At 36.0% G+C, this 27,984-nt stretch overlaps 1 protein-coding gene across 2 annotated transcripts; it reads left to right on the forward strand.

The window, feature by feature from the left end:
* The first annotated feature begins 59 nt into the window (after nucleotides 1-59).
* On the forward strand, nucleotides 60-27,944 carry ETFDH (electron transfer flavoprotein dehydrogenase). Of its 2 annotated transcripts, none has more exons than XM_027597448.1 (13): nucleotides 60-434; nucleotides 5,430-5,570; nucleotides 5,954-6,183; nucleotides 7,456-7,537; nucleotides 7,969-8,087; nucleotides 10,556-10,633; nucleotides 16,947-17,093; nucleotides 18,492-18,632; nucleotides 19,867-20,010; nucleotides 22,864-23,032; nucleotides 25,550-25,732; nucleotides 26,138-26,359; nucleotides 27,618-27,944. In XM_027597448.1, exons 1-13 carry the CDS (start codon nucleotides 401-403, stop codon nucleotides 27,779-27,781), a joined length of 1,854 nt encoding a protein of 617 aa, XP_027453249.1. In that variant the 5' UTR covers nucleotides 60-400; the 3' UTR covers nucleotides 27,782-27,944. The 2 variants fall into 2 exon arrangements, with proteins under 2 accessions (XP_027453249.1, XP_027453250.1); XM_027597449.2 differs by having other exon boundaries at nucleotides 225-434; nucleotides 5,491-5,570.
* Nucleotides 27,945-27,984: the final 40 nt, after the last annotated feature.

The following is a 27,984-nucleotide window of genomic DNA, read 5'->3' on the forward strand; positions in this document are numbered from 1 at the left end:
ACTTTTGATGCGCGCGTATACCACGGGATCTGTGGGTCTCTCTCACCTGCACTCCCGCGGCCTCACCACCCCTTGGTGAGACGCAAACGGAGAACTAATCTTCAGCCTGAAGCCGGGATCGTGCTGGGACTTGGAGTCCCTTTCCTTTTCCTCTTTCGGAACGTGACCCGGATGTCTCTGCTGGCCGTAGCGTCATGTGCAGCGCCGGCGCAGAGCGAGAAAGAGGCGGGAGCACCGTGAAGCCGAAGCCTTGGGCAGAGCTGGGAGGCAAACTTCAGTGGAGGTGTTTGTCTTTTTCGGCAGGTGATGGCGCCCCCCGCGGCCTAGAGGTCCAGCACCCGCGGAGAGCCACAGACAGCCCCTCCGTTGTGTCCCACCGACAGTCCTGGGACCAGTGAATATGTTGGTGCCGCTAGCCAAGCTGTCCTGCCCGGGTGAGAGGGAACTCCGGGCGGGGATAAGTGGAGGAAGGTCGAGGAGTTAGGGCGAAACGGACAGGGCTGCACCTGGGGGGATCTAGACACTCACCTTTCTTCACCTGCTCTCCTGACGTCCTCAGGTTAAACTCGGGTAAAAGTCACGCTGTCTACACCTGGCAGTGGACCCTAGATTTCTCCCCCTAGAGTTGCCCCCATTGGAAGAATTGACAACTAGGCTAAAGGTCACGGGCGGAGGAAACTTATCAACACGGCCCTCCGGTGGAGTCCCGAACTGAATCTTCCAAATCCTGGCCCTAACTCTTATCGCAAAGCTCGGGTGTTTTCTGTTGCATTGTTGGAAATGGATAAAATAATACTTGCACAGTTTTTCTTCTTGGTTGTGCCCTGACTTTCGTCTTTGCAACCATCCATCCTAGTCACAGCATGATTAACATCCATATGCGCTACCCGAGTCACCAGATTATATTTGGAGCCAGAAGTTTTTCTGCATGGTCTAAAATTAACGTTAGAGGCTTATCGTGTTATGGGTGCTCCTAGAACCATCACAATGACTTGTGAAAATACCTCATTACTTCCCTTTCTCTTAAGTAAAAATAATAATGCAGTTGGATGGTCTTTGTTTTGTTTTACTTGAAAGTTTAAAAATTCAAAAAGATTCACTACAGGACCTTGCATTTTGTCACATTTGGCTTGGTTTTTTTTGGTTTAGTTTTTTTAATTTTTGTTTATGGAATAAACAAGTATACATATTGCAAATTCAAGGATGTTCTTCTTATGTATATTTCATGAAAGTAGAAATTTGTCAGATTTGGCCACCATATGTTAAATTAGAATTTTATTTAAAGTTCCTGATACTTGCGCATGTATTACTACACTAATGTGTGGATAACACTTTATGTTTTGTGAAATATCAAAGTAGTCAGATGCTATCTGCCCTATTGCCTAATTTAGCTGAAATCATTCTTGGACCAAGTGTTAATTACATTTCACCAAAATTAGCATTTCCATTTTCCAGGGATACTTAAATCATTGCCATTTGCATAGCTCAGTGTTAACACTACTGGCAACAAAGAGATGGACACAAATGGGTTGGCAGTGTGACTTTGATATGGTGATGTTATGAGTTCAATGGACTTTTTGACCTTCTCTACTAAAATTCAGCCAAGGTGCCTAATTGTTCAAATATCCAAAGTGGAGTATCAGATTGTTTTCAGAAAGGGAGTAAAGGTTGTGACTTTTTAATTTTTATCCCATGGGGGAAATCAAACTACCAAGTTCCAAATATTTTCAAGAAAATATCTAGCTGTATAAGCAGTAGAATTACTTTTATCTGATACCAGATCATCAGTTTTCAACAGCAAATGATAACTTCTACACACTAAACTACAATTCATCATAAGACAAAGATTTTAATATCTTTTAATAATAGTACAAATTATTTAATAAATATTATTTTGAATGATGATAATGCTATATTTGAACTCTAGAACTGAATTCTCCTATAATATCTTTATTTATGTGCCTTATGTACATTTTTTCAAGACTTAGGATATGTGAAAGGTTACCTAAAAATTAAAAAATTATTCCCGATACTATAATTTTCAGTATGCCTTTGCAAGTAGAGAAAACTAGTTTCCTTGCCACTATAAGATTATCAAAAACAGATTTTTTTAGTGTTTAAAAGCCTTTAGCTTAGAGTTCAGCTACTCTAAATCTCTTCCCTTCCTGCATTCATCATAATCTTTAATTATTGATGTCTGATGCCAGATTTTTGCTTTAAAAAATTATTGGAAAGAGTAAAATATAAAAATATGTTAATTCTGCAATTAGGTGCTAAAGAATAACTAGCCTATGCCAGGCTGTTATCTCTCCATTTAATCAGAAAAAAGAAAGAAAAATCTTGTTTTCATCACAGCTCAGTTTCCATTACTTCACAAATCATTTCAAATCCAATTGTAGTCTCAGAGCTTGACTGGTGTTGGAAGGATTGAGAGCTTGGGTGGTCTGAATTCATATGTATCTACTGTAAATGGGCATTGTAGCTGCCCCACAATTTTCATAAGGTCATGAAGGATAAGGTGTGATATTATAATTGAAAATTTTTAGCTGTTCAGTATATCCATTAAAATGTAAATTTTATTACATTTTACATTTCAAATCCATGCAAAAGTCTTTGTTGATCTTTACTAATTATTTGTTATAGTCCATGTTTAGAAACTTGTTCATTTGCAGATACATGCTTCATTATAAGAGACAAAAACGAGGAAAGGCCTCATTATTTTTATTGCTCTATAACCCAGGTTAGTTTTTGGAAATTACACCAGAGATTTGCAGGTTCCTAAATTACAGTGAAAAATGTAACTAGGAAGATACCTATCTAGTTATCAAATATGTATTGGCCACTTGTTTTGTGTAAGAGTTATACTAGATCCTGTACCATAATATTTCCAAGACAAAATTGACCATAGACTTTAGAATTGATGGTCTCCTTTGTTTTTGTTTTTTTTTAAGATTTTATTTATTTATTTGAGAGAGAGAATGAGATAGAGAGATCATGAGGGTCAGAGGGGGAAGCAGACTCCCCGCTGAGCTGGGAGCCCGATGCAGGACTCGATCCCGGGACTCCAGGATCACGGCCTGAGCCGAAGGCAGTCGCTTAACCAACTGAGCCACCCAGATGGGGTGAGAGTTAAAATTACTTGCTGAAGGTTTCATTACTGTTACGAATTCAGACACAGTGTAGACAGACTCCAAAACCTATGCACTTAACCACTGTCTTTTTCCATGTTGCCCTTTTGTATTTGTTTGTTTTGTTTTTAATTAATAAACTTAATTTTTTGGCAGTTTTAGGTTTAAAGAAAAGTTGAGCAGAAAATACACAGTTTCCATGTAACTTTCCCCCATTCCCTTTTAACATCTGGCATTGGTGTGGTACATTTGTTACAATTGGTGAGCCAGTTTTGATACATCATTGTTCAAGTCCATGGTTTATATTAGAATTCACTCTCTATATTGTGCATTTTATGTATATTTGACAAATGTGTAATGACATGTATCTTTTCTTGTCTCTCATGACCTTGCTACTTTCAATATATATACTAGCCAGGCATTTTGTAGAATGTCCCTCAATCTGAATTTGTCTGATGATTTCTCATGTTTAAACTGAGGATACAGATTTTGGGGAAGTATGCCACAGAAGTAAAAAGCCCTTCTTATCCTATCAGGGAGCGTGTGATACCAACATGTCTTATTGCCAGTAATGTTAAACTTGATCATTTGGTTAAAGGGTCTGCTATATTTCTCCACTGTAAAATTAATATTTTTCCCTTTTGTACTCTACTTGTTGGAAGCTAGTCACTAATTGCAGTCCACACTCAAAAGTGGAGAAACAAATAATCTGTGGACATGGCAACATAATCTTTTATACTTTGACTTTTTCTGTTAAAACCATAGACCAAATGGAATTCATTTTGATAGGAAGAGAAAGGTATACGTTTTTCCAAATGAATTTCTCCCTATCTTTGACCATTTAATGAGTAACCCTTTCTTCTCCCTGATTAGAAATGGTATTTTTAGCATACACCAAATCCTTATGTGTATTCTATTTCTGAACTCTTTATTCCTTTCCTTTGATTATTCTATCCCTTCTCCTATAACAGACTTTTAATTACTGTAACTCCAAATATAAGTTTTTATATCTGTCAGGGCTATTTCCAAGGGAGTATTCTCTGTCCTTTTTTTTTTAATATAATGGGATAGATGTATCAAGGAGAAGAGTACCACAGAAAGGAGACAGAAATTAAAGATACAGGTGAAAGCTAAGGCTTCAGGTGGAGGGATGTCCCTATGAAAATGGGAGGGATAAGCCTCATCATCAGTAATCTAAGTGAAAAGATATCTGTTATAACCTGAGAAAATGAACAAAGAGTGGACACAAATACAGATTAGAGGTTCTTACCAAGGAAATAGGAAAGTTCCCACTTAATTGCTTCTTTCTATTATGTTTGGTGTGTGAGGGTGTCTGCTTCAGATAGGAGAAGGAAGAAGTAGAATTGAAGGTTTAAGGACAACAGAGGTTTAATGAACATTATTGCAGATAAATCTTTGCACACTTCTGTTTATTTCTATTTGCTAACTTGATGAATATGTACAGATATTGCCATATGGGAGAGTCAGTTTTTTAAAAAGCTGACCATAAAACCTAGCTTGCCCACATTGTCCCAGCATAGTCATTAATACTGCCCATTTTTACTCTCAAAAGTATCCAGTTTAGGGAAGCCTAGGTGGCTCGGTCAGTTAAGCGTCTGCCTCCGGCTCAGGTCATGATCCCAGGGTCCTGGGATCGAGTCCCATATCAGGCTCCCTGCTGAGCAGGGAGCCTGCTTCTCCCCCTACCTGCTCTTCTCCCTGCTTGTGTGCACACGCTTTCTCTCTCTGACAAATAAGTCTTTTTTTTTTTAAAAAGTACCCAGTTTGGTTGATAAATTTTATGGTCATCCTATTTATAGGTTAAGCTTGATATGAGCTAAATTGAATAAGTTAGTTTATTAGATACTTTTTAAATATAGTTTGAAAACATTGCTTTATGAGAAGAAGCTAAGTTGTTCATCTAGGAAATAGTACAGTATATTTCAGGTCATATCACAACTAATGGCTCAACAGCATAGATCTAACTATTCACTGTCTGCAGTGTTGATATGGTGAGACGATAAATACAAATTTCCAAATATAAGACATCTCCTGGAGTCATACAATTTTAGATCGAAAAGGTACCTTAGAGATCATCTAGTGACCTTTTTCTGGATGAGGAGACTGAAACCTAGAGAGGGTAATGATTTAAGGTCTTAAGGCTAAATATTAGAAAATTAAACAAACCAAATCTGATTCCCAATCCTAGAATTTTTTCCTTTAAAAAAAATGGTTTTTTTAGTCTACTCCGAGGGAAGCCAATTGAAAAAAATGATACTAATGTTTATAATTTTTGTGCAGCATATCAGTGCTTTCATGCCTTAAAAATTAAGAAAAATTATCTACCTCTGTGTCATACAAGATGGTCTTCAACTTCTGTTGTACCTCGAGTTACTACCCACTATACTGTTTACCCCCGGGATAAGGACAAGCGATGGGAAGGTAAGTAATAATTTCCCTAGAAGTGTTGAGGCTTCTCTAGAGACTTTGTATCATTTTGTGGAAATATTTTTCATGATAATATAAAGTCATCTAATAATATTTCATAGCTTTGCCCAATCTATTACATATTGATGCTGAGATAAGAAAATATCTGCGTAGTTTATAGTAGTAAATCTCAAAGCCAAAAGTTGGTTTATGGAAGCAAAGATAAGATATACACAGGATCAGAACCTAAGAGAACATCTAATTAATATATTTAGTATAATTCTCATACAAAGCAGAAGGGCAATTTCTATAAATGCTCTAAAGCATTTTGTGATTTTTAACAGATTATAGTCATCCTAGAATTTTCATGTATTTTTTAAATCATTTTTTCCTCCCAGGAGTGAACATGGAGAGGTTTGCAGAAGAAGCGGATGTAGTTATAGTTGGCGCAGGCCCTGCAGGACTCTCTGCAGCTGTTCGTCTAAAGCAGTTGGCTACTAAACATGAAAAGGACATCCGTGTGTGTCTAGTAGAGAAAGCTGCTCAAATAGGAGCTCACACTCTCTCAGGGGCTTGCCTTGATCCACGTGCTTTTGAAGAATTATTCCCAGACTGGAAGGAAAAGGGAGTATGACAAACTGGTTTTTATACAAAATGTAATCTTTATCGTATCTCTAGTTCCAAACTACTGGAAGATGGAAAACCCTTTTTATGTAATTCTGTCTCTTAAAGGATTATTATAGATACGCATTTTTTAACTTAAAAAGAGCCAAAAAATTGAATCGTATCAACTATACTTATAATTTTAAGATATTAACTCATATACTCGTGTAATGTCTTCTACATGTTGTATTTATGTACTGGATATATGAGAAGGTCTTAGCTTGAGAAGATACTAGAATATTTGTACCAAATAAAATACAGCATTTTGATTTTGAGAGTATTTCCTAACTTGTTCCATAGGTGTTTATATCATTGTTCTTAATAAAGTTTTATGTAAATTTCCTGGGACATTGTAATATCTAAAACCAAAGAGGATAATTTAATCAAATGTTCTAAAGAATAAATTAATATGGCCTCTCATAACCTAAGAAGAAAAGGCACTGGTATGATATGCCGAGAACTGAATGTTAATTTTACTGCTTTCATAATTTGTATGGCTTTGGTTAAAATCTTACACGTTACATATCTTAGCTTTTTCTTCTATAAGATGGGTTATGTTATGCCTGCCAAGGTTAGAATATTCACTACCTGTGAATATACTTTGTAAAGGTCAAAAACTACATGATTTCTTTATTATTTCTAGATGGAGTAAATTGAATTCCCAAAATTTCATCTATGCTCTTCTTTCTAAAATACCAAGATCCTTTAAACTAGAAATACTTTAATTATATCTAATTAACTTTCTCTTTTCAATATTATACCAAAAATAGATATTATTGAATTATTATTGACACAGCAGTTGCAATAGAAAAAGGTTTTCAGAGCCCTATATAACTGAGCAGATACAATCCATGACACACCTGTTAATTGTCTGTATCCAAAGGAAAAATAAAACTTCTCTTATGTTTTCATCAAGCAGGAAGTTACAACTTGGAGCAAGCACCTAGGCTAAACTCCCACAGAGACAGGGAGACAGGAAGCCATGTCCAAGATGTCTCCAAGGCCCCCAAGAAAGATTTCTGGCATATAAAACTGGTTTATTTAGATTTTAAAAAGATTCCCATACATCTCAAAGAGACAAAGAGGATTTGCAGTTCCAAGTTTTCTAAAGGAAATGATGAGAGAAAAGTGAGGAGAGTAGTTCACTTTCCCTTTTGACACAGTTTTTTTATTATTTGTATTTACCGTTACGAATATGAACTAAAAACTTCCTTCTCTTTCCTTCTTTTGTTTTTAGGCTCCACTTAACACTCCCGTAACAGAAGACAGATTTGGAATTTTAACAGAGAAATACAGAATTCCTGTGCCAATTCTTCCAGGTAAGGTATGATAAATATGTGTAGACTCATAGAATTCTGTACCTGGAGGGAACCACATTTCATCTGGTGAAATCTTTTCTTTTTACAGATGAGAAAACTGATGCTCGGAGATTTGAAGGACTGACCCAAAGTTATATAGCTAGCTTATAGTAAAACAGGACTAGAACCTAGTTCGTCTTCCAGTCTAGAAGAATTGAGATAGCCTTGTAAGGCAACCCAGAATTTTAATGTAGTATTGTAATGGTTTTTTAATTTAATACTTAGAACTCTATGCCAAAGCTGTAGAATATAAGTGAAATTATGACCATAGGATGATGTGTATATTTACACAGAAATTACACATTGCTTAGAATTTTTAAATTAAGTATTTATGTTTTTGAGTTGTTTTACCGATAAAATGTCAGATTGATAAATTAAGCATGTATTTGTAGGTCTTCCAATGAATAATCATGGCAATTACATTGTACGCTTGGGACATTTAGTGAGCTGGATGGGAGAACAAGCAGAAGCCCTTGGTGTTGAAGTATACCCTGGTTATGCTGCTGCTGAGGTTTGTATAGTTGTATTTTGTTTTTAATATTTCTGGGAAATAATCTCTTTTTCTTTTGAATATAAACCAAAAATGGTACAGAGGTAAATAAATATTTTAGAAACCCATAGGATTTTAGAATTGTAAGATTAGAAGGAATCTTGGAAAGATCTAATCCAAAGAGTACTTGAATTCCTGATCTTGTAGGCATATATATCATGTGATTGTCTTTTATGACTGAACACCATCATCGGGGATGAGATCATCTCTATCTGACGTTTGGATTGTTGATAATATTCTCTTTCTTCTATTGAATGGAAATATATCTTCTTTTTTACACTACATAGAACAAATCAATGCCCTCTTCCAAGGACAGTTTTCCACTTATAATTATGCCCCACTCTCTTCTTCCCCACTTTCACTCTGCTGTTGTTTTCGTTTCTAGGTTAAACATTATCAGTTCTTTCAGCCATGATGATACATTAGTTTGAGTTCCTTCAGTATTCTCAGTGCACTCTGAATGCATTGCCTTTTTATGCCCTTTATAAAGTGGCATCCAGAATGAAAAAACTACTTCAAGCCTAGTGTAGAACAGGGCTCTTGCTTTCTTCACTCTAGAAACTGTTCTGTTAATTGTCTCCAAATAACTCTTTTGGCACACATATCATAGAGTTAACTCTCATTAAGTATTATTGGGGAAATGATTAAAAATAAAATCTCCTGCCAACCCAGAAAAATCACCTCTATAAATTATTAAAAAGTTTTATTATTTAGTAAGCATTAAACCAGGACTGCAGTGCATGTCACAGGCACTCTGCTAGGGAGATTGCCAAGACAGAAAGAAATCTTACCCTCTTACATAGCCACACAGATACAATCCATTACATACAAGTTAATTGTCTTTATCGAGAGAAAAAAATAAAACTTGTAATTTTTTGACGAGCAGGAAGTCACAACTTGGAGCCAAGCACCTAGCCCAGACTCCTATGGTGACAGGAAAACAGGACACCATTCTTTTTGGTGTTCACATTTCAAAAATGTCTCCGAGGCCCCTGGGAAACACGTTTCTGAGGTGCACATCTGGCAAGAGTCTTAAATAAAACTTTTAAAAACATTCCTATATCTCAGAGAGACAAAGAAAGGGTCTACAATTAACTTTTCTAAAGGAAATGATTGGACGAATTGACAGGAGGGGGAGGTTTTTTGGTTTGGGCCTCAGGGAAAATTCAAAAAAATTTTTTATTTGTTTTTACGCTTACAATATGTAAGTCAAATAAAACACATAGGTCCCTGTATTATACTTACTGCTAATACTAATTTTTGTTTTCCCAACTCTCACACACACACACACACACACACACACACACACACGCATATGTGTGTGTGTGTGTGTGTGTGTGTGTGTGTGTGTGTGTACATGTACATACATACATACATTTGGGTTTTTGGACGCAAGTGTGGGTTTTTTATTTCTCCTGGTTAAAATGTTCTTGACTGGGATTAATATCAAAATCACAAGTAGGTGGTTTATAGAATCTATGATTTTCAGTTTTTGTGTACACACACACACACACACACACACACACACACACCCACACACACCATACACACACAGTCTCATTAACTCTCCTCTTTTCCTCAGTCCCTTAAAGATCATCATCAATAGATTAATGTCAGGTTTGTCAGGTTTCTTTGTACTCTGAGCCAGACTTCAGTTTTAGTTCAAAGCCACATTATACTGTTGATTCATTTTCAGGGTATGAAATAAAAGGTTTATGTTTTTCTTTTCATCTCCATTGCTGCTAATCCTTGCTTTACCTTTCCACTCCTGTGTCTAACCTATATTTTGTACTTCCTATCTAAAGGGCATTTTCCTCCGGAGAGGAAACAGAAACTAAGTAAGAATTATAGAATATTACTATTTCTCATCCTCAGAATTACAATTTTGACCAGTTTTCGCCAATCCTGCTTGCTCCGGAAATAAACTTTAATCACCTTTGGACTATCTTGAACCTCTTTGTGTTTTGTTTTGTTGTTTCCTTTTCTTTGGTTTTTTTTTGGGGGGGGGGCATCTCAGCTCATTTGGAACAGAGGCTTTCCTGACACTATTGTCTTCCCACCCAACACTGATGGTCTTCATTTGTTAGAGGCCCTGATTTCAGGGTCTGTATACATGTTTTTGATACCTGATCTCTTCAGAGCTCTTTGTTTATTCTCACTGGCTTCTTTAGTGACCTCTGTAGTAGCTTCCCCCTTTTCTTCTTCATCAAGGTTGTGGCATTTCTTTCATTTCCAACTGTTCGAGCTATGTTCTTTTATACTCTCGAAGGGAGTATCTTTAAAACATGTCTCTTTTTTTTGCCTAAACATGTTAAAACCTGTTATTTCTGTAATCTAGAGAACATGTTCACTTTCTTAAATATCTGTTGCTTCTTTTCAGGTTGGTTATGAATCCTCTAAGGTGATAACCAAATATGTTTTCATTTTAGGTACTTTTTCATGAAGATAGCAGTGTAAAAGGAGTTGCCACTAACGATGTAGGGATACAAAAGGATGGTGCACCAAAGGTAAACATTTTAACAGTTAATGCGCTTAACAAACTGACAAAAAAAGAATCGACTTAAATACAATAATTTAGCTTTGCTACAAACTGCACATTAATAAAGTGTATGTTAGAATATAATTATTAATGTGGAATTTTTCTCTTAAAAAATATAGAGGCATCTTTGAACTAAAAAGGACTTAGACAAGAAGATATAACATGTTTAAGAATACTTTTTTTAAAGATAAAAACATGACTCATACAAATATAAAACAAACATGGGACAAAGATTTTATTTCACTCATTAATAAATGACAGAATCAGTAATATGTTACAGCCAGTTCAAGGAGAATTAAAAAAACATACATATATGTAGGTCATCAATCAACTGCATTGCCACTTCCATAATTTTCATTTCTGTGGACGAGAATCATTTGCATTACTATTAGTAATGCTGATCAAGTCTTTGATGTGATTGTAATATCTCTTGGCAAATATACAACTGATTGCTTTCCTCTCATTCAGATATAATCCTGGATGGTTTTCAGGATTTACAACTTTTATTTTTGAATTTGCAAAAGAAAACCTCTCAGGATCTGGATCTCTCACTGTGTAAGATTCCTTGGAAAGGACAAGAAAAAAAAACACCTTGCTTTCCCATAATACTAGAACAAAACATAAAATAACATCTCAGTAAATTAATTTGTCAATTCATATTTATTTGCTCATTGTCTTAATTTCTCAACTGGTTCATAAGCTCCATAAGGGAAGAGATCATGGAGCGTTACTGCAGTACCTACCATAGCGCCAGGTCATGTCAGGTCCTCAATAAATATTTGTTAACTTAGAATTTATCCTTCTCTCTGCCATTCTTGAATAGAATGGGGAATCTAGTTGAGTCTCCTCCAGCAGATTTTCCTGCTTCTCATTTCTTCCTGCTTAGAGATAAGCAAGTGGCAAAACTCTTGAGTCTTACCTACTTCATTGTTCTAAGTGTTTGACTGGTTTCGTCGGAATTCTGTGAGGTCTGGGACTCAGTGTGTCCTAGAGTAGGCCCTTGAAGCTATTTTTTAACAAGCCCCCAAAGAATTCTGGTGCATAGCTAGATTTGCAAACAACTATTATCTCCTACTGCTTTCCATAATAATGAAAGAATATTGTTTTTCCTGTATTCTTTCCTGTGTTATAGTTATTCTTTCCTGTATTATGATCATTTAATTTTTTTTTAAAGATTTTATTTATTTGGGAGAGAGAGAGAGAATGAGAGATAGAGAGCACGAGAGGGAAGAGGGTCAGAGGGAGAAGCAGACTCCCTGCTGAGCAGGGAGCCTGATGTGGGACTCGATCCCAGGACTCCAGGATCATGACCTGAGCTGAAGGCAGTCGCTTAACCAACTGAGCCACCTAGGTGCCCATGATCATTTAATTTTAAAGTGTACTGTATTCTTTTAAGATTTTTATATTTACAATTACAACAGAACTGAGGCACACAAGTTCTGCTATTCTGATATTTCATTTTTTGTATGTTCTCAAATTTGTTCAAAAGTAAATTTTTGTGTTTTGGGCTTTGTAGTTAAAAAAAAACATATCTTTCCTGGGATACCTGGGTGGCCTAGTTGGTCAAGCCTCTGCTTTCAGCTCAGGTCATGATCCCAGGGTCGTGGGATTGAGTTCCGCATCGGGCTCCCTGCTCAGAGGGGAGCCTGCTTCTCCCTCTGTCTGCTGCTTCCCCTGTTTGTGCTCTCTTTTGTCTCTGACAAATAAGTAAAATCTTAAAAAAAAAAAGAAAAAAAACCCATATCTTTCCTATATTGTGTTTATATAGATATAAAAACATAGAAGAGTACATGGAGTCTTAGTGATATGAGCTCCAGAATCTAAATTTTTAAAATAACTGTTTTAGTACCACAGGTTTGGCGTGGGGAGAACCGAGAACTGTGTTTATTCTGTTGTTCCACTCTATTTAACACACCTAGTTAGGCTTTCTTCCCTGCCATTTCACTGAAACAGCTCGTCGGAGTCACAAATACCCCCACCTTGTCAACCGAGTAATCATTTCTCTTGTCTTTTTTACTTGATATCCTAGTAGGCAGCGCTGACATGGTTGGCTTCTCACACCACCTTTGTAACCGAATGTCATGAGCATGCTATGAGGACACACACACAAGTTGTGTCTTTCCACAATGGCGGCTTTATTCAATCATGTGACCACATCTGGTCACATGGCTCTAAATACCCAAGTCCAGAATCCTATGTCCTCCTGCTTATTCAGAAGCTCTGTGCCACATCTAATAGCCATCTTATTATAAGAATTCTGATTTGGACATTTTTAAGTTTCAGACGTTAAGTGATTTGCCCAAGGTCAGCCAGCTGTAAATAGTGGGGCTGGGGTTTGAATATAAACAGTGTGGCTGGCTCCAGGGCCTGCCCGTTGAAAACTACGGGACATACTGCCTCTAAGAGGAAGCTGAAATATATTAAGTAACATTTTAGTTCATTAAGATTGAATTGTTTTAGGGGCGCCTGGGTGGCTCAGTCATTAAGCATCTGCCTTCGGCTCAGATCATGATCCCAGGGTCCTGGGATAGAGCCCTGCATCAGGTTCTCTGCTCAGTAGGGAGTCTGCTTCTCCCTCTCCCACTCCCCCTGCTTGTGTTCCCTCTCTTGCTGTGTCTCTGTCAAATAAACAAATCTTTAAAAAAAAAAAAGATTGAATTGTTTTATAATTGATGCCAGGGAAACTGGATGGCCATCTGGAAACAAATAGAGTTGGGCCTTTATTTTTTAAAGAAATTCTGAGGATTTCTTAAAACAATAAAAAAAATTAGAAGGAAACCTCGATTACAGTTACAACCTAAAGGGAGGATAAGCCATCCTATAGAGACAAGAAATAATAAACCTGTAAGAGACAGATCTTTTTAACTGTATAAAAATTAAACACTTCTGTATACCAAAGTTACTATAAAGTCTATAGATAAACAGTTGATTGGGGGAAAATTTTTTTATTACCTGTAATATCAAATAGCACATATACATTAAGAAAAAAGACAGCATTTTAGAAAAATGAGCAATATCTAAAAAATTGACAATTCACAGAAGAGCAAGTCCAGATGACTACTGTAACTCATAAGGAAAGATACTTAAGTACCTTTTCTTCAGAGTCCACAGCTTAAATGTCATTTCTTCAAAGAAGCCTTTCCTGTCCACCCAGTCCCGAACAGTTTCCTTATTTTATTCCCTCTCATAACACCCTGTGCTTTTTTTATAGCACTTAATCATAATTTGTAATTATATGCTCATGTATTTCTTTAATATCTCCCTCTATGACTAGCCTGGAGGAAAAGGACCTGTCTTTTATTCATCTCTGTATTCCCATTACCTAGCATAAAACCTGGCACACTGTAGGCATTCATTAATATTTCTTGACTCAAAAAGGGAAAAAGTGCTTAAAACAGTAGTCAGGGAAATGCAACTTAAAATAACAGTGACTTAGCACTGTACTTAGCAAAAACATAAAATAAACAGTTATATCTCTCAGTAACTGAACTGTAGGGAAAAGGCTTTTCTTTTTTTTTTTTTATTTAAATTCAATTAGCCAACATATAGTACATCATTTGTTTTTGATGTAGTGTTCAGTGATTCATTAGTTGTGTATAACACCCAGTGCTCATCACATCACGTGCCCTCCTTAATACCCGTCACCCGGTTACCCCATTCCTCCACCCACCTCCCTTTCCACAACCCTCAGTGTGTTTCCTGGAGTTAAGAGTCTCTCATGGTTCGTCTCCCTCTCCGATTTCTTCCCATTCAGTTTTCCCTCCTTCCCCTCTGATCCTCTGCACTATTTCTTATATTCTACATATGAGTGAAACCATATGATAATGTCTTTTCCTGATTGACTTATTTCACTTAGCATAATACCCTCCAGAGTTCCATCCATGTTGATGTAATGGTGGGTATTCATCTTTTCTGATGGCTGAGCAATATTCCATTGTATATATGAACCACATCTTCTTTATCCATTCATCTGTTGAAGGACAGGTTGGCTTCTTCCACAGTTTGGCTATTGTGGACATTGCTGCTGTAAACACTGGGGTGCATGTGCCCCTTCTTTTCACTACATCTGTATCTTTGGGGTAGATACCCAGTAGTGCAATTGCTGGGTTGTAGGGTAACTTCCATACTGTGGGAAAAGGCTTTTCTTATACACTGCTGGTGGAAAGCGAACTGGTTATATTATAAAATAAAAATAGGTGTGCCCTTTGATCAAACAGTGCCACTCCTGGGAATCTACCTTACAGGAATAAAAGCACCAATATTGTAAGAATTTATCTATATATATAGACAGATATATACACAAGGGTGTATGTTTTATAACCATTTTTGGTCACAAATAAACTGGAAACAGAGTGAATGGCTATTAAACATTAGCAGAATAGATGAATAAGCTATGGTATTTCCACATGGACTACTATCCAGCCATTGAGGAGAAAGATTTGAGCTCTACAATGATGTAAAAAGATTTCCATGAAGTATCCTTAAGTGAGAAAAGTAAGATACAGTATTAAATTATCCTATTTTTTGTAAAATAAATCAGGAACCAAAAAAGTTTAAGTGTATATGTATCTCAGTATGTATGTGTGTTTAAATATTTGGGTAAAACTGTACATACTAGATTGTTAACATGGTTTATGGATGAGTGAAGTATAATGAGAGTGAGCAGGCAAGAACAAAATAAAAAGATACTGAGTGAAATTACAGGATGTGTATGTAAGTGTAATATACATGTATGCATATATATGACACTTATAAGCATTGCACAAGAAAAAAATAGCAGTTACCAATAAATGTGTGAAAGATGTTCAGACTTTGTAATAATCAATTAATTTAGTAAATTAATGAGATAATTCTTACCATTCAGACTGAAAATATTTAGCACCAAGTATATTCATCTAGGCAATGCTTTATATAGTGAAACACACTAGAACAGCCTAAATGTCCCAGTATTGAAAATTATTTGAGGGACGCCTGGGTGGCTCAGTTGGTTAAGCGGCTGCCTTCGGCTCAGGTCATGATCCCAGGGTCCTGGAATTGAGTCCTGCATCGGGCTCCTTGCTTGGCAGGGAGCCTGCTTCTCCCTCTGCCTGCCTCTCCCCCTGCTTGTGTTCTGTCTCTCTCTCTCTCTGATAGATAGATAGATAGATAGATAGATAGATAGATAGATAGATAGATAAAACTTTTTAAAAATAAATAATTTAAAAAATTTTTTGAAAAATTAGGGGATTCTATTCAAGCATTAAAAATGATTGCTTTAGGGGCGCCTGGGTGGCGCAGTCAGTTAAGTGACCTACTCTTAATTTTGGTTCACCTCGTGATCTCAGGGTCCTGAGATCAAGCCCGGCATCGGGCTTTGTGTTGGGTATGGAGCCTGCTTAGGAATCTCTCTCCAGACTCTTTCTGCCCCAGCCCCTCCTCATGAGCTCTCTCTATTTAAAAAAAAAGAAAAGAATTCTTTTCTTGGTGTATATTGCTTTTACATTCAACTAATGTGAAAACAGTTATAAAACTCAGTGTAAAACTACTTTTTGTCTTTGCATATAGACAGACATACACATAAAATGAATAGAGAACTGTCAGAAAAGATATATTTCATAAGAGACTTCACTGATTATTCTGTATTGCTTTACTAAGTAAACTTTATTGAGTGCCTTGTGGTAGGTCTAAGTGCAAAATACAGAGAGCAAAAGAGAGGTAAAGACTTTAATTATGGCTTTTTTTCCACTTGGAAAAAAAAATTGGTTTTAGAATATACATTCAGCAATAGAGAACAAGTAAAATTAAAGTGAAAAAAGCAAGTAGCTAAAGAGTATATTTAGTATCATTCTACTTGTGTTAGAAGGATATAAATAGACTCTATATAGTTTTTTATTCATGGAAATTTTCTGTCATGATTCACAAGAAAGCTTTTGATAGTGTTTTTTGCTTCAGATGATGGAACTGGAAAACCAGGAACAGGGGGGAAATGGATTTTCACTTTCCACTTTATTTTCATTTGTAGAGAATATTTTTAGCATGAGCATGCTTTATTTGCTTTTTTAATTCTTACACACTTAACCATTCAGGTACTTTGGAAGTAAAAAAGAAAAATACAACAAAGACACAGGATATATTATAAAATTTAAATTAGATTCCACTTACAACAGTAGTTTTATTTCTAGTATTAATGTATTTGTATTGTTTCTTCTATACCTGAATCATAGTTCAAATCAAAACTGACCAGATCGTGAATATTTTTTGAATTGTCAAACGCTGCAATTTAATATGTTTTTATTATTTAGACAACATTTGAGAGAGGACTAGAACTACATGCAAAAGTTACAGTTTTTGCAGAGGGTTGCCACGGACATCTAGCCAAGCAACTATATAAGAAGTTTGATTTGAGAGCCAATTGTGATCCCCAAACCTATGGAATTGGACTGAAGGAGGTATCCTGATTTGTTTTTGTAATTTTAATTTTAAACTATGGAGTTTAAACTCATTTGTATTATAATGTAGTCTGTAACATTGATATAATTTTATAGTTGCTATATTTTTCATTCACTTGAAATGTTCATCATAACTAAAAATATTTGGGATATTTTTAAGGGGCTAGAAAATATTACTAATCAAATTCCATTATTATCTAAATTGTTTCTGTGTGTTGTAATTGTTTTAAGAAACATTGCTTGAAATCACAAAAATATTTGTAATATGAATTTCTTTTCATTGTAATGCCATCTGTCCTAATAAGATTTGACTTAATACCCCTATGCTGTTTGTAGGGTGACCACATCCTACAAGAACTGTTGCTTTAAAATAGCACTGGGAAGATAATTTAGTATAGGCATAGTATATTGATCTGAAACCTAAAATTTAATTAGATTAAGTTTAATATATTTTCTCAATTTATCCAATCTCTGTTTTCCCAAACCTTGGGCTTATTAGAGTGTAAAAGATTCATTACAATGCTTCTGTTTAAATTTTTGGGGGGTAAAGCTCAGAATATTTCCAATTCTGTATATGGCTAGATTTATTGTGAGTAAAGGTTTTATTGTTTTGGTAGGTTGCACGTAACACATAATATTATCTGATTTTTAGATATTTCAAAGGGAAATTGTTTAAAATTTAAAACTTAACCATTCCAGGGGCACCTGGGTGGCTCAGTCAGTTAAGCATCTGCCTTCGGCTCAGGTCGTGATCCCAGGGTCCTGGGACGGAGCCCCGCTTCGGGCTCCCTGCTCCGCGGGGAGCCTGCTTCTCCCTCTCCCTCTGCCTGCTGTTCCGCCTGCTTGTGCTCGCTCTCTCTCTGTCAAATAAATAAATAAAATCTTTAAAAAAAAAAAAAAAACAAACTTACCATTCTGGAAATAGATGAACAGTTTGTTTCATTTGGGAAAAGGGGAGTGCAGGAGAGCAAGAGCTGTTTTATTGAAGAACAGCATATATACTGGAAAGCAGCAGATTGTAAGTGTACAGCTCAATTAATTTTTATAAGGTGAGCATACCCATGGAACCACCCAGATCAAGATCTAGAACATTACCAACACCCCAGAAGTTTTCCTCATCTCTTCAGTGGTGTTCCCTATAATCGCATGAAAGTCTTAACCAATTTGGAAATCTAATCATTTTCTTAAATTTCTTAAAGAGTTCGTAGCTTTTCTGACCTGTTTTTAGTCCAGTTCATCATACTGCTATTTGATACAATTTTCTTGATATGTGAAGTTCTTCTCTTATTACAGTTTTTCCCTTGAAATTTTCACAACTAAGACATAAAACCTGGCAAGTTTGATATATTTTGGTGGCAGAAAAAACTTAAATAATGCTCTAGGACTTCTTTTTTTAAGTTATGGATTATTCATGAAAAGAAGTGGAAACCAGGGAGAGTGGATCACACTGTCGGCTGGCCCTTGGACAGACACACTTATGGAGGCTCCTTCCTCTACCATTTAAATGAAGGCGAACCCCTGGTAGCCCTTGGTTTTGTGGTAAGTTACACGCCCATTCTAGAAAACTCTACTGTTAGAGTCCTTGGATCATCAGTGTTATAAAATCTGGAGCATGTAAAATGCTTTTCATTTAAAAGTCACTTTCTAATTTTGTCAATAGGTAAAGTGCTTGTGGCTGTTACAGGCATTGGTCTATAGCTTTAAACACACATAGCTTTTGTGATGGTAGCTACTAAATGCCAAACACTATGCCCTAGGCTTCACAGAGAATTCTAAGTTTCATAAAAGTCCTATGAAGTATGTATATCCTTATTTTACTGACGGGACACTGAAGTCCAAACAAGTTACACAACTTTCCCAAATACACCCATTAAATGACAGAGGCAGGATTCACACCTGAGTTTGCGTGACTTCCAAGCCCATTTTCCACTATGGCATGCTGTCACGAAAAATGAAATCAGCACTGGGTTTGAATCTTTAACTTTTAAAAAATGTAAGCATTTTCTCCCTTTTTGGCCACTTACATCTTTGCAGTAAACTACATCTTGAACATTGCAAGGAATGGAAAAATAAGGGTTTCTGTACCTTACAGTTGGTGGCAGCTTTATAATTTAATGTCATAGCTAGACTTGTATATGACACATTATTAAATTTTTACATTATTGGTGTTTTTTGATACCCAGCCAAGTGTTCAGTTTCTCATCTTTGTATGATTATTCCAATGACTAAATTTTTTCAAAGCAAAAAAGATTTGGTTATTAATTCCAGCATTTTGATAATGCCTTATAAAATGTAACTTCTTATATTTCTTGTCCTATTTTTTCTAAGTTTGATTACATTGTTTCTTCATTTTTGCCTCATTAGTACCACAGATAGCTTATTAGTTAATTACTAGAGTGGGTACTGATAAATGAAAAATAATTACAACTCCTTTTGTAGAAACATAATGTTAGACACTTACCTACAAATATTTTTCTAGTTTGGGCTTTTATTTACAGAGCACAATGATTTATTAATATGTTCTAAATTTTTAAAGTTTGGCCAATTATAAACACATGGTATCCTTTTGTTTACCCTTTCTTTTCCAAACAGATTTTATTCAGTTATTTATTTAAGTTTGGATTACTGCATATGTTTCTCCAAGTACTTTGAATACAAGAAATTTAATGTACATGTTTTCTTATAAATCTTGATCACATTTTACCTTGATATAATTTGAAATAAAAATGTCTAATTGTATAAATCTACCAAATTTAAATATAAAAATTTTAAGGTTGGTCTAGACTACCAGAATCCATATTTGAGTCCATTTAAAGAGTTCCAGAGGTGGAAACACCATCCCAGCATTCAGCCAACATTGGAAGGTGGAAAAAGGATTGCATATGGAGCCAGAGCCCTGAATGAAGGTGGCTTTCAGGTAACTCATCCAACTTTTTCTTATTTCTGTATTATAAAGTAAACATTGGAAATATAATGTAATAAATTCAGATAAAGAATAGAAAATTATGTCATAGGAAGAAACTTTAATCAGAGCATATAGTGTTTATAAAACTGTGTCACACCATAGTTAAATAAAATTACACCATGAATTTAGTTTTAAGAATATATTGATTTCGGGGCGCCTGGGTGGCTCAGTAGTTAAGCATCTGCCTTCGGCTCAGGTCATGATCCTAGGGTCCTGGGATCGAGCCCCGCATCGGGCTCCCTGCTCAGCGGGAGGCCTGCTTCTCCCTCCCCCACTCCCCCTGCTTGTGTTCCCTCTCTCGCTGTATCTCTGTCAAATAAATGAATAAAATCTTAAAAAAAAAAGAATATATTGATTTCTTGAGATAAATTTATAGGCTTTTTGTTGGTTGGTTGGGTTTTAGCCAGAAAATTAAAACTATATGATCCAAAGATATTTTCCTTTATTCCTTAGCTGCCAGGAAACAGAGATTTAGTTTTCCACAAAGGTAATTAATTCATCCCAACTACCTAGTAACATCCATGCCTTTTAGGTGGCCTCTGTCAAGCTTTTGCCCTTAATTGTCTATTCTGGTATATGTTCATAATAAATCTTATGAAATGTTAATGTAACATTATATATTAATTGAATTTAAATTTCAAAAAAGAATACAGTATATAATACAACATACAAAAAAAGAAGAAACTGGTAGCTCAAGTCTATACAAAGAATTTTGTAGTCAGTAAAAATATGATGGGTACATCTGCAGATGTTGACATGGAAAAGATGTTAAAGATACGATATTAAGTAAAAATAAAAAAAACAAGCTATAAAACAGCATAGTTATAAAAAAAGTTAATGTATTAAGTATATATAGACAATGAGATAAAAAACCTAGGTAGCTATGATAAAAGCTGTTAGTACTACTGTAAAAATATTAGGTAAGATGATCTAAAAAATTAGCTTACTAAAATTTATACCAAGTGATTTAAAGCAAGTTATCTTCTCTGGCCTTTATTTTATAGATGATCCTTTCTGTCTCTAATATTCTAGGAATCTGAAGCCATTTTATAGATTGGATGTCTTTTTTTTTTTTTCTGTAATTCTGTTGTAGAAGTAACAGATGGTAGAAAATTGGGGGAGAAGGGAGTTAACCTTTAAAATGAAGTTCCAAATACTTTATTACTGTAACAATAATTCATAAAGTCAAGTAAAATCATAGTTAAATTATAAATGTAATCCCTAGAATCTTAAAATAACAGAATCCCTAAGTTCTGTTGCTATGGAATTACTTCTCATGAGGTTTTGTTTCTAGAGTAGTAATTCATTTGCAACAAATATTTATTAAATTGCATAACTATGTTCAAGCCCATTCAGCTCTTTTGCCCAATCTCTATAATATCTGTCAGTCTAATTCTGCTCTTTTTAATTTATAAAGTTCCCAGTATATTCAATAGGACATACAGATCTGTATTTAAAAACATCTGCCTTGTGTGTTTCAACATCTCAGATGATTTTTTAGAATGGCAGGAAGAGTTGACCGCACACATGCACTTACACACACACACTCACTTTTTACTTAAATTTTCTGATTCAGTTAGTCAAAGATTCAGAAATGTAGTTCTAGTAAGTTTTTGAAGAACCTTAAGCAATAATTTGAAACATTTGATTTTATTTTGAGCTAACAAATACGACATGACTTTTTTCCCTCTTTTGAAAATTAAGTCATACTTATTTTATAACCGGAAGTTTATACCTCTTAATCCACTTCACATATTTTGCCATCCCCCCGCTCACCTCCCCTCTGGCAACCACCAGTTCTCTTTATAAATAAGGTTGTTTCTATATACACGACTTTTTATTTCTTTTTCAGTTTGTGCCAAAACTTACCTATTCGGGAGGGTTTCCAGTAATTTGTGGTTTAATGAATATCCTAGAATACATTTCTCAGTGCAACTTTTCCTCAGTTCCTTAACAAGATACCCAGCTGCCAGTAACACTGCCCTACAGGGCAGGATCCTCCCAGGATGTAAAAATATGGTTGCTTGGGCCGTGAGACTTTTCTTCATAGGACTTCGGCACCAGTTTGGAAGAACTTGTACTAGTAATCCACGCCCTTTTCTTAAACTTGACAGTCTTCTGGTTATTAAATCAAACAGTGTCAGCAAGACCACAGCCCTCCTTAAGAGAAGTGTTGTCATTATCCCAATTCCTAGGATCTCTTTCCGGCTAGGAATATTCCGGAAGGCCCTCCCCCTCTTATCTACTCTGTGAGCCTGATTTCATGCTCTTTTATCTAGGTGGTTCTAATATTGAATTCAGTCTGAGAACCATAATCATAAATTCATATATTAAAATATATTCTTTAAGGAAGTAGCTAACTGTAATGATGCCATGATGAGAACCTAAGTTTCCATCCCTAGATATCAAAGTAAAACAAAAAGGACATATAGAGTTAACATCCTTTTGTCAATCATGTGTTGCTGAGAATGCACATAACAGCAGATTACAATTTAGATAATAGTTGTTTAGGTTTAGGGAGTATTTTTAGACATGGATATGTAAAAATAACATTTAATATGTTAACGCTCTGGTCCTAAATCTGTCTCATGTAGGTTAGTCATGGGGAAGAAGAGGAAAAAGTCTTAGAAAAATAGTAATAGTTCTAATCCTCATTCTTAGGAAATGGGGAAAAAAACTGCCCTCGCTCTGATTTTTCCCCTTCACATTTTTCCCTACAGCCTTGGAAGACTTTTAAGAGATGATAATCTGTAGTATTCAGTTTTGTTTAAGCTAAAAATGCACTTTGAATGTTTCTTTCCTCAGTCTATACCAAAACTCACCTTTCCTGGTGGCTTACTAATTGGTTGTAGTCCTGGTTTCATGAATGTTCCCAAGATCAAAGGTACCCACACAGCAATGAAAAGTGGAATTTTGGCAGCAGAATCTATTTTTAATCAACTAACTAGTGAAAATCTCCAATCAAAGACAATAGGTAAGAACTTCCTATTTAAAGCATTGAAAATTGTCAGGTTCTTCACTGAGATATTTAAAAAGAAGCTATTTCAACATACACTTAGTATATAGATAGAGGATGAAAATAAATACAATTAAAAATCTTGAGGTCTTTATGCATATTTCAGGTGACATTAAAAGATCTGTCCCTTTTCACAAAGCATTCAGATGTATGCTGTGCAAAGAAAACTATATGACCTAATCTCAGTAATTAGATTTTTATAGCAATGTTCTGTTTTATTCACATCAAAAGTAGAATAGTACCAGTGATGTCCCACCTACTTAGAAATGACTTACAGTTTGGGGCACCTGGGGCACCTGGGTGACTCAGTCATTAAGCGTCTGCCTTCGGCTCAGGTCATGATCCCAGGGTCCTGGGATCGAGCCCCACATCGCACTCCCTGCTCCACGGGAAGCCTGCTTCTCCCTCTCCCACTTCCCCTGCTTGTGGTCCTTCTTTCACTGTGTCTCTCTCTGTCAAATAAATAAATAAATAAAAATCTTAAAAAAAATAAATAAAGTTTGGGGCACCTGACTGGTTCAGTTGGTAGAGCATGCGGCTCTTGCTCTTGGGGTCATGAGTTTGGACCCCCACGTTGGGTATAGAGATTGCTTGAACTTTTTAAAAAATTTTTTAAAAAATGATTTCAAGTTTGACTGTACTTTGTTACATTTCATATGTATCATGTACACACTAAGATACCTCACAAATACTGCAGGGTGTTCAATCTGAAAACAGAACAGCTTTGCAGACTGCAGAATCCAGCAGCACCTTGTCCTTTGCAGGCTTTGCAAGCACAGCCATAGATGTGACCCTTCTGCTCTGGTGGAGAGGAAGAACTAAACTCTTCTACCTCCATAAACCCTTAATCTATGAAGACGCTTAAGTAATTCTCAATTTTTCTCAAAATAAAAGCCTAAGTTTTCACACTCCTCTGATTTCATCTCTTTTTACTCTCCATTCCAGCCACACTGGCTTCTTGACTGTAAGACCATCTCGTGGTCTTTACTCATGGCTGACTCCCCCACTCCCTTCCCCTTTGCTCAGATCTCTCTCTCATGGTGGCCTTACATGGACTGTACCAGTTAATTTGCAACACACACAGAGCACTCCCACCCCTTCCCCCAACAGACTTTTTTTTTTTTCCTATAGTATTTTCCCCCTTTTGGCACATAATTACCAACTTTGTCTCCTGCCTCTTGGATGGAAAACTCCAAGAGAGCAGAGACTTTGTTCACCAGGAATCCCAAATCCCTGGCACATAGTAACAACTCAGTATTTATTTGATAAATAAACCTTATTCCTTAGAATTCCAAAAAACAAATGTTCCTCCAGGGAGAAGTATGAAACCTGATTATGCTTTCAAATGTCTTCGTAGAAATGGAGTCCTAGGTTGTGGGAGAGGAAGGGGATATAGGTAGAACATAGAAGAGGCAAGAGAGAACAGAATAGGTAGGAAGTGTAACTGTAGAGTAGTGGAACTTTTTTCTCATTTTCTTGCCAAGTAGCTTTCCTTGTTGGGACCACAAGCCATACTTGCACTTTGTGTACACACAGTACCAGCACATAGACAGCACTGGTGCAAGTAGATCAACAAAGACCAGATGGAGGGAGGATTAAAGCCTGAGGGAAAGGGAATGGAGCCAGAACAGAACAATGACTGGAAAGTGGATAGCCACTACAGAGTTTGTGCAAGTTAGTAAGAAGAACCAGTTTGTCCCACTAAATATTAAATGCATGCACCATTTCGGTATTATGAATTTCCTAGGGCTGCCATGACAAAGTAAAGACTGGACAGCATAAAACAACAGGAGTTTATTCTGAGTTCTGTAGGCTAGCAGTTCAGAATTAAGGTGTTGATAGCACCTTACTCTCTCCTGTCTTTAGTCTTCTTGCCCCTCCCAGCTTTCTGATAGCCCCAGACATTCCTTGGCTTTTGGCAGGATAACTCCAATCTCTTGCTTCCGTCTTCTCTCTTCTCCGTGTATCTCATGAAGACACCAGTTGGTGGATTAAGGACCCACTCTATTCCAGTATGACCTCAACTAATTACATCTGCAGTGATCCTGTTGTGACCCATCCTGACATAACTGGGGGTTAGGACTTGAAAATAATCTTTTGGGGGGGACACAGTTCAACATGTAACAGGTAGAAGTGTTTCATTTAATCAATTATGAAAATTTTTCACTTTTGTAGGTAGCATGAACTCTTTAAGGAAACTTTTCAGATTCATTGAATTTTAAAACTAATTTTCCATACTACTAAGTTTAAGAAATCAAATGCCTTACCACCTGTTAACATATATCAAATGGTTATCTTTTTGGAAGATGCCAGCATTTGTATGTGAAAGATTCTTCAAGTGTGGTCTTACATGACCACCTGTTTAAATTTAAGATTCACTCATCAGGTATTTCAGTAGCAAAATACCTTCCTGATAAAGTATTTTATACTCCTTAAGGTAATTTGACACTTAACATTTCATGTTTTTAACAAAAGGACTTCATGTACCTGAGTATGAAGACAATATAAAGAAATCCTGGGTGTGGAAAGAGCTATACACTGTTAGAAATATCAGACCATCCTGCCATGGGATACTGGGTGTGTATGGCGGGATGCTTTACACTGGAGTCTTTTACTGGATATTTAGAGGAATGGAGCCGTGGACTCTAAAACATAAAGGTAATTCCAACATATTTGAGTATGAATATTATAATCATTAACTATTCATGCTACTTATGAATGCAGGGCGCCTGGCTGGCTCATTCAGTACAGCATGCAACTCTTGATCTTGGGGTTGTGAGTTCTAGCCTCACGTTGAGGATAGAGTTAAAAAAAAAAAAAATTTTTTTTTTAAAATCTCATGAATAGGATCCATTAAGTAATAAAGTGAATTTTTTAATTTGTTTCAAACTTGTTTTATTAGAGATAATAAATTCAGTATCTTTAATCTTTATCATTACTGTAAGAGGACTAAAGTCTTATTTCTTCGGTATAATATTTTCAAGTTTTCATAAAAATGTTTGAGAAAGTACTTTTACATTAGTGTTATATTTTTATTCAAAATCTTCCTCAAAACTGTTTAAGGTTCTGACTCTGATCAGCTCAAGCCAGCCAAGGACTGCACACCTATTGAGTATCCCAAACCCGATGGACAGATCAGTTTTGACCTTTTGTCATCTGTGGCTCTGAGTGGTACTAATCATGAACATGACCAGCCAGCACATTTAACCTTAAAGGACGACAGTATTCCTGTAAATAGAAATCTGTTAATATATGATGGACCGGAGCAGCGATTCTGCCCTGCAGGTCAGTAATGATTTCTGTCCATTTCTAAAACACACATATTTGTTTTAACCATGTTGGAAATATGCTTCCATTACTTTAAGAAATGTCTCCTTCCACTGCATGGAAATTGTAAATGACCCCATACATCCAGCTTCCATTAGAAAACTCATTTTTGTGGTTCTTATTCTAGCAATGCTAAAGTAATAGGGATTTTTTGGTAAGCCTAATTCAGTTGACATTTCTCAAAGCCTTTCCTGGGGTACCTGGGTGGCTCAGTTGGTTAAGTGGCTGACTCTTGATCTCAGCTCAGGTCTTGATCTCCAGATCATGAGTTTAAAAAAAAAAAAAAAAGCCGGGGCGCCTGGGTGGCTCAGTTGGTTAAGCGACTGCCTTCGGCTCAGGTCATGATCCTGGAGTCCCGGGATCGAGTCCCACATCGGGCTCCCTGCTAAGCAGGGAGTCTGCTTCTCCCTCTGACCCTCTTCCCTCTCGTGCTCCCTCTCATTCTCTCAAATAAATAAAATCTTTAAAAAAATAAAAAAATAAAAAAATAAAGCCTTTCCCTTACCCTCAGACCAAGGATTATGGAACACCAAATACCTCTTTCCATGTTCACATGACTTAAATCATGCGTCATGGCTGCTCCTACACATACACATACATTATATATATATATACATATATACTAAAACATTAGGGTATAGCCACATTCAGCTGAAAAAATGGTCCCAGACATTAAATTCATCATGAATACTGTATCCTTTAATGTAAACTTTCAACTAGAATTGTAATAGGAACTGGATCTCTAATATGGGAGAACAGTATGCAGATATATGAAAATCAGTATATTCTGGAGGGACTAAAATTAGAATGTAAACTCTGAGGACAGGGACCCTGACTGTCTTTTGACTTTTTAAATCATTTCTGTCCTTACACTGGTTTGTAAACTCTTCAAAGGGTAAGCATTGGATCTAATTTGTCTTTTTAGTTGTAACACACATAGAAAATTGGAACTCAAAAATTGCTAAATGTTTGTTCCCTTGTTTTATAAGACTAACTTAGCCAAATAACTGTATACTTTCTGCTTTTATCCATACTTAATTTATACTAATAGCAGTAGCACACACCAAGATCTTCATAATATTCTCTGTGGGTGAACATTAAGAAAACAAACCTTCAAGGTTTCTGTAGCTACTGTTTCCAGGACTTCAATTTCTACTTTTGGAATCTTGAAGTTAAAACAGGTACACTTCACAGTATTACTTATTTTTCCTTACAGGAGTTTATGAATTTGTACCTTTGGAACAAGGTGATGGATTTCGGTTACAGATAAATGCTCAGAACTGCGTGCACTGTAAAACATGTGATATTAAAGATCCAAGTCAGAATATTAACTGGGTGGTACCCGAAGGTGGTGGAGGACCTGCTTACAATGGAATGTAAACTGCAACTGATTTCATTTGCAGGCACATTTGATAGTTCCTTTAAAATGTATGGCAAACTAACTTTAAATGTTAAGAAGTCAACAGGTGTCAAAATATTTTACTGCATATTACTGATCAGAATGTTCATAAAATTATCAAAGAAATAAACATTTTATACTTAACCCTGAAATTATGAATATTCCTCCTACGTTAACCTCACAA

This window comes from Zalophus californianus, chromosome 2, assembly GCF_009762305.2.
Source record: "Zalophus californianus isolate mZalCal1 chromosome 2, mZalCal1.pri.v2, whole genome shotgun sequence".
Classification (NCBI taxonomy): domain Eukaryota; kingdom Metazoa; phylum Chordata; class Mammalia; order Carnivora; family Otariidae; genus Zalophus; species Zalophus californianus.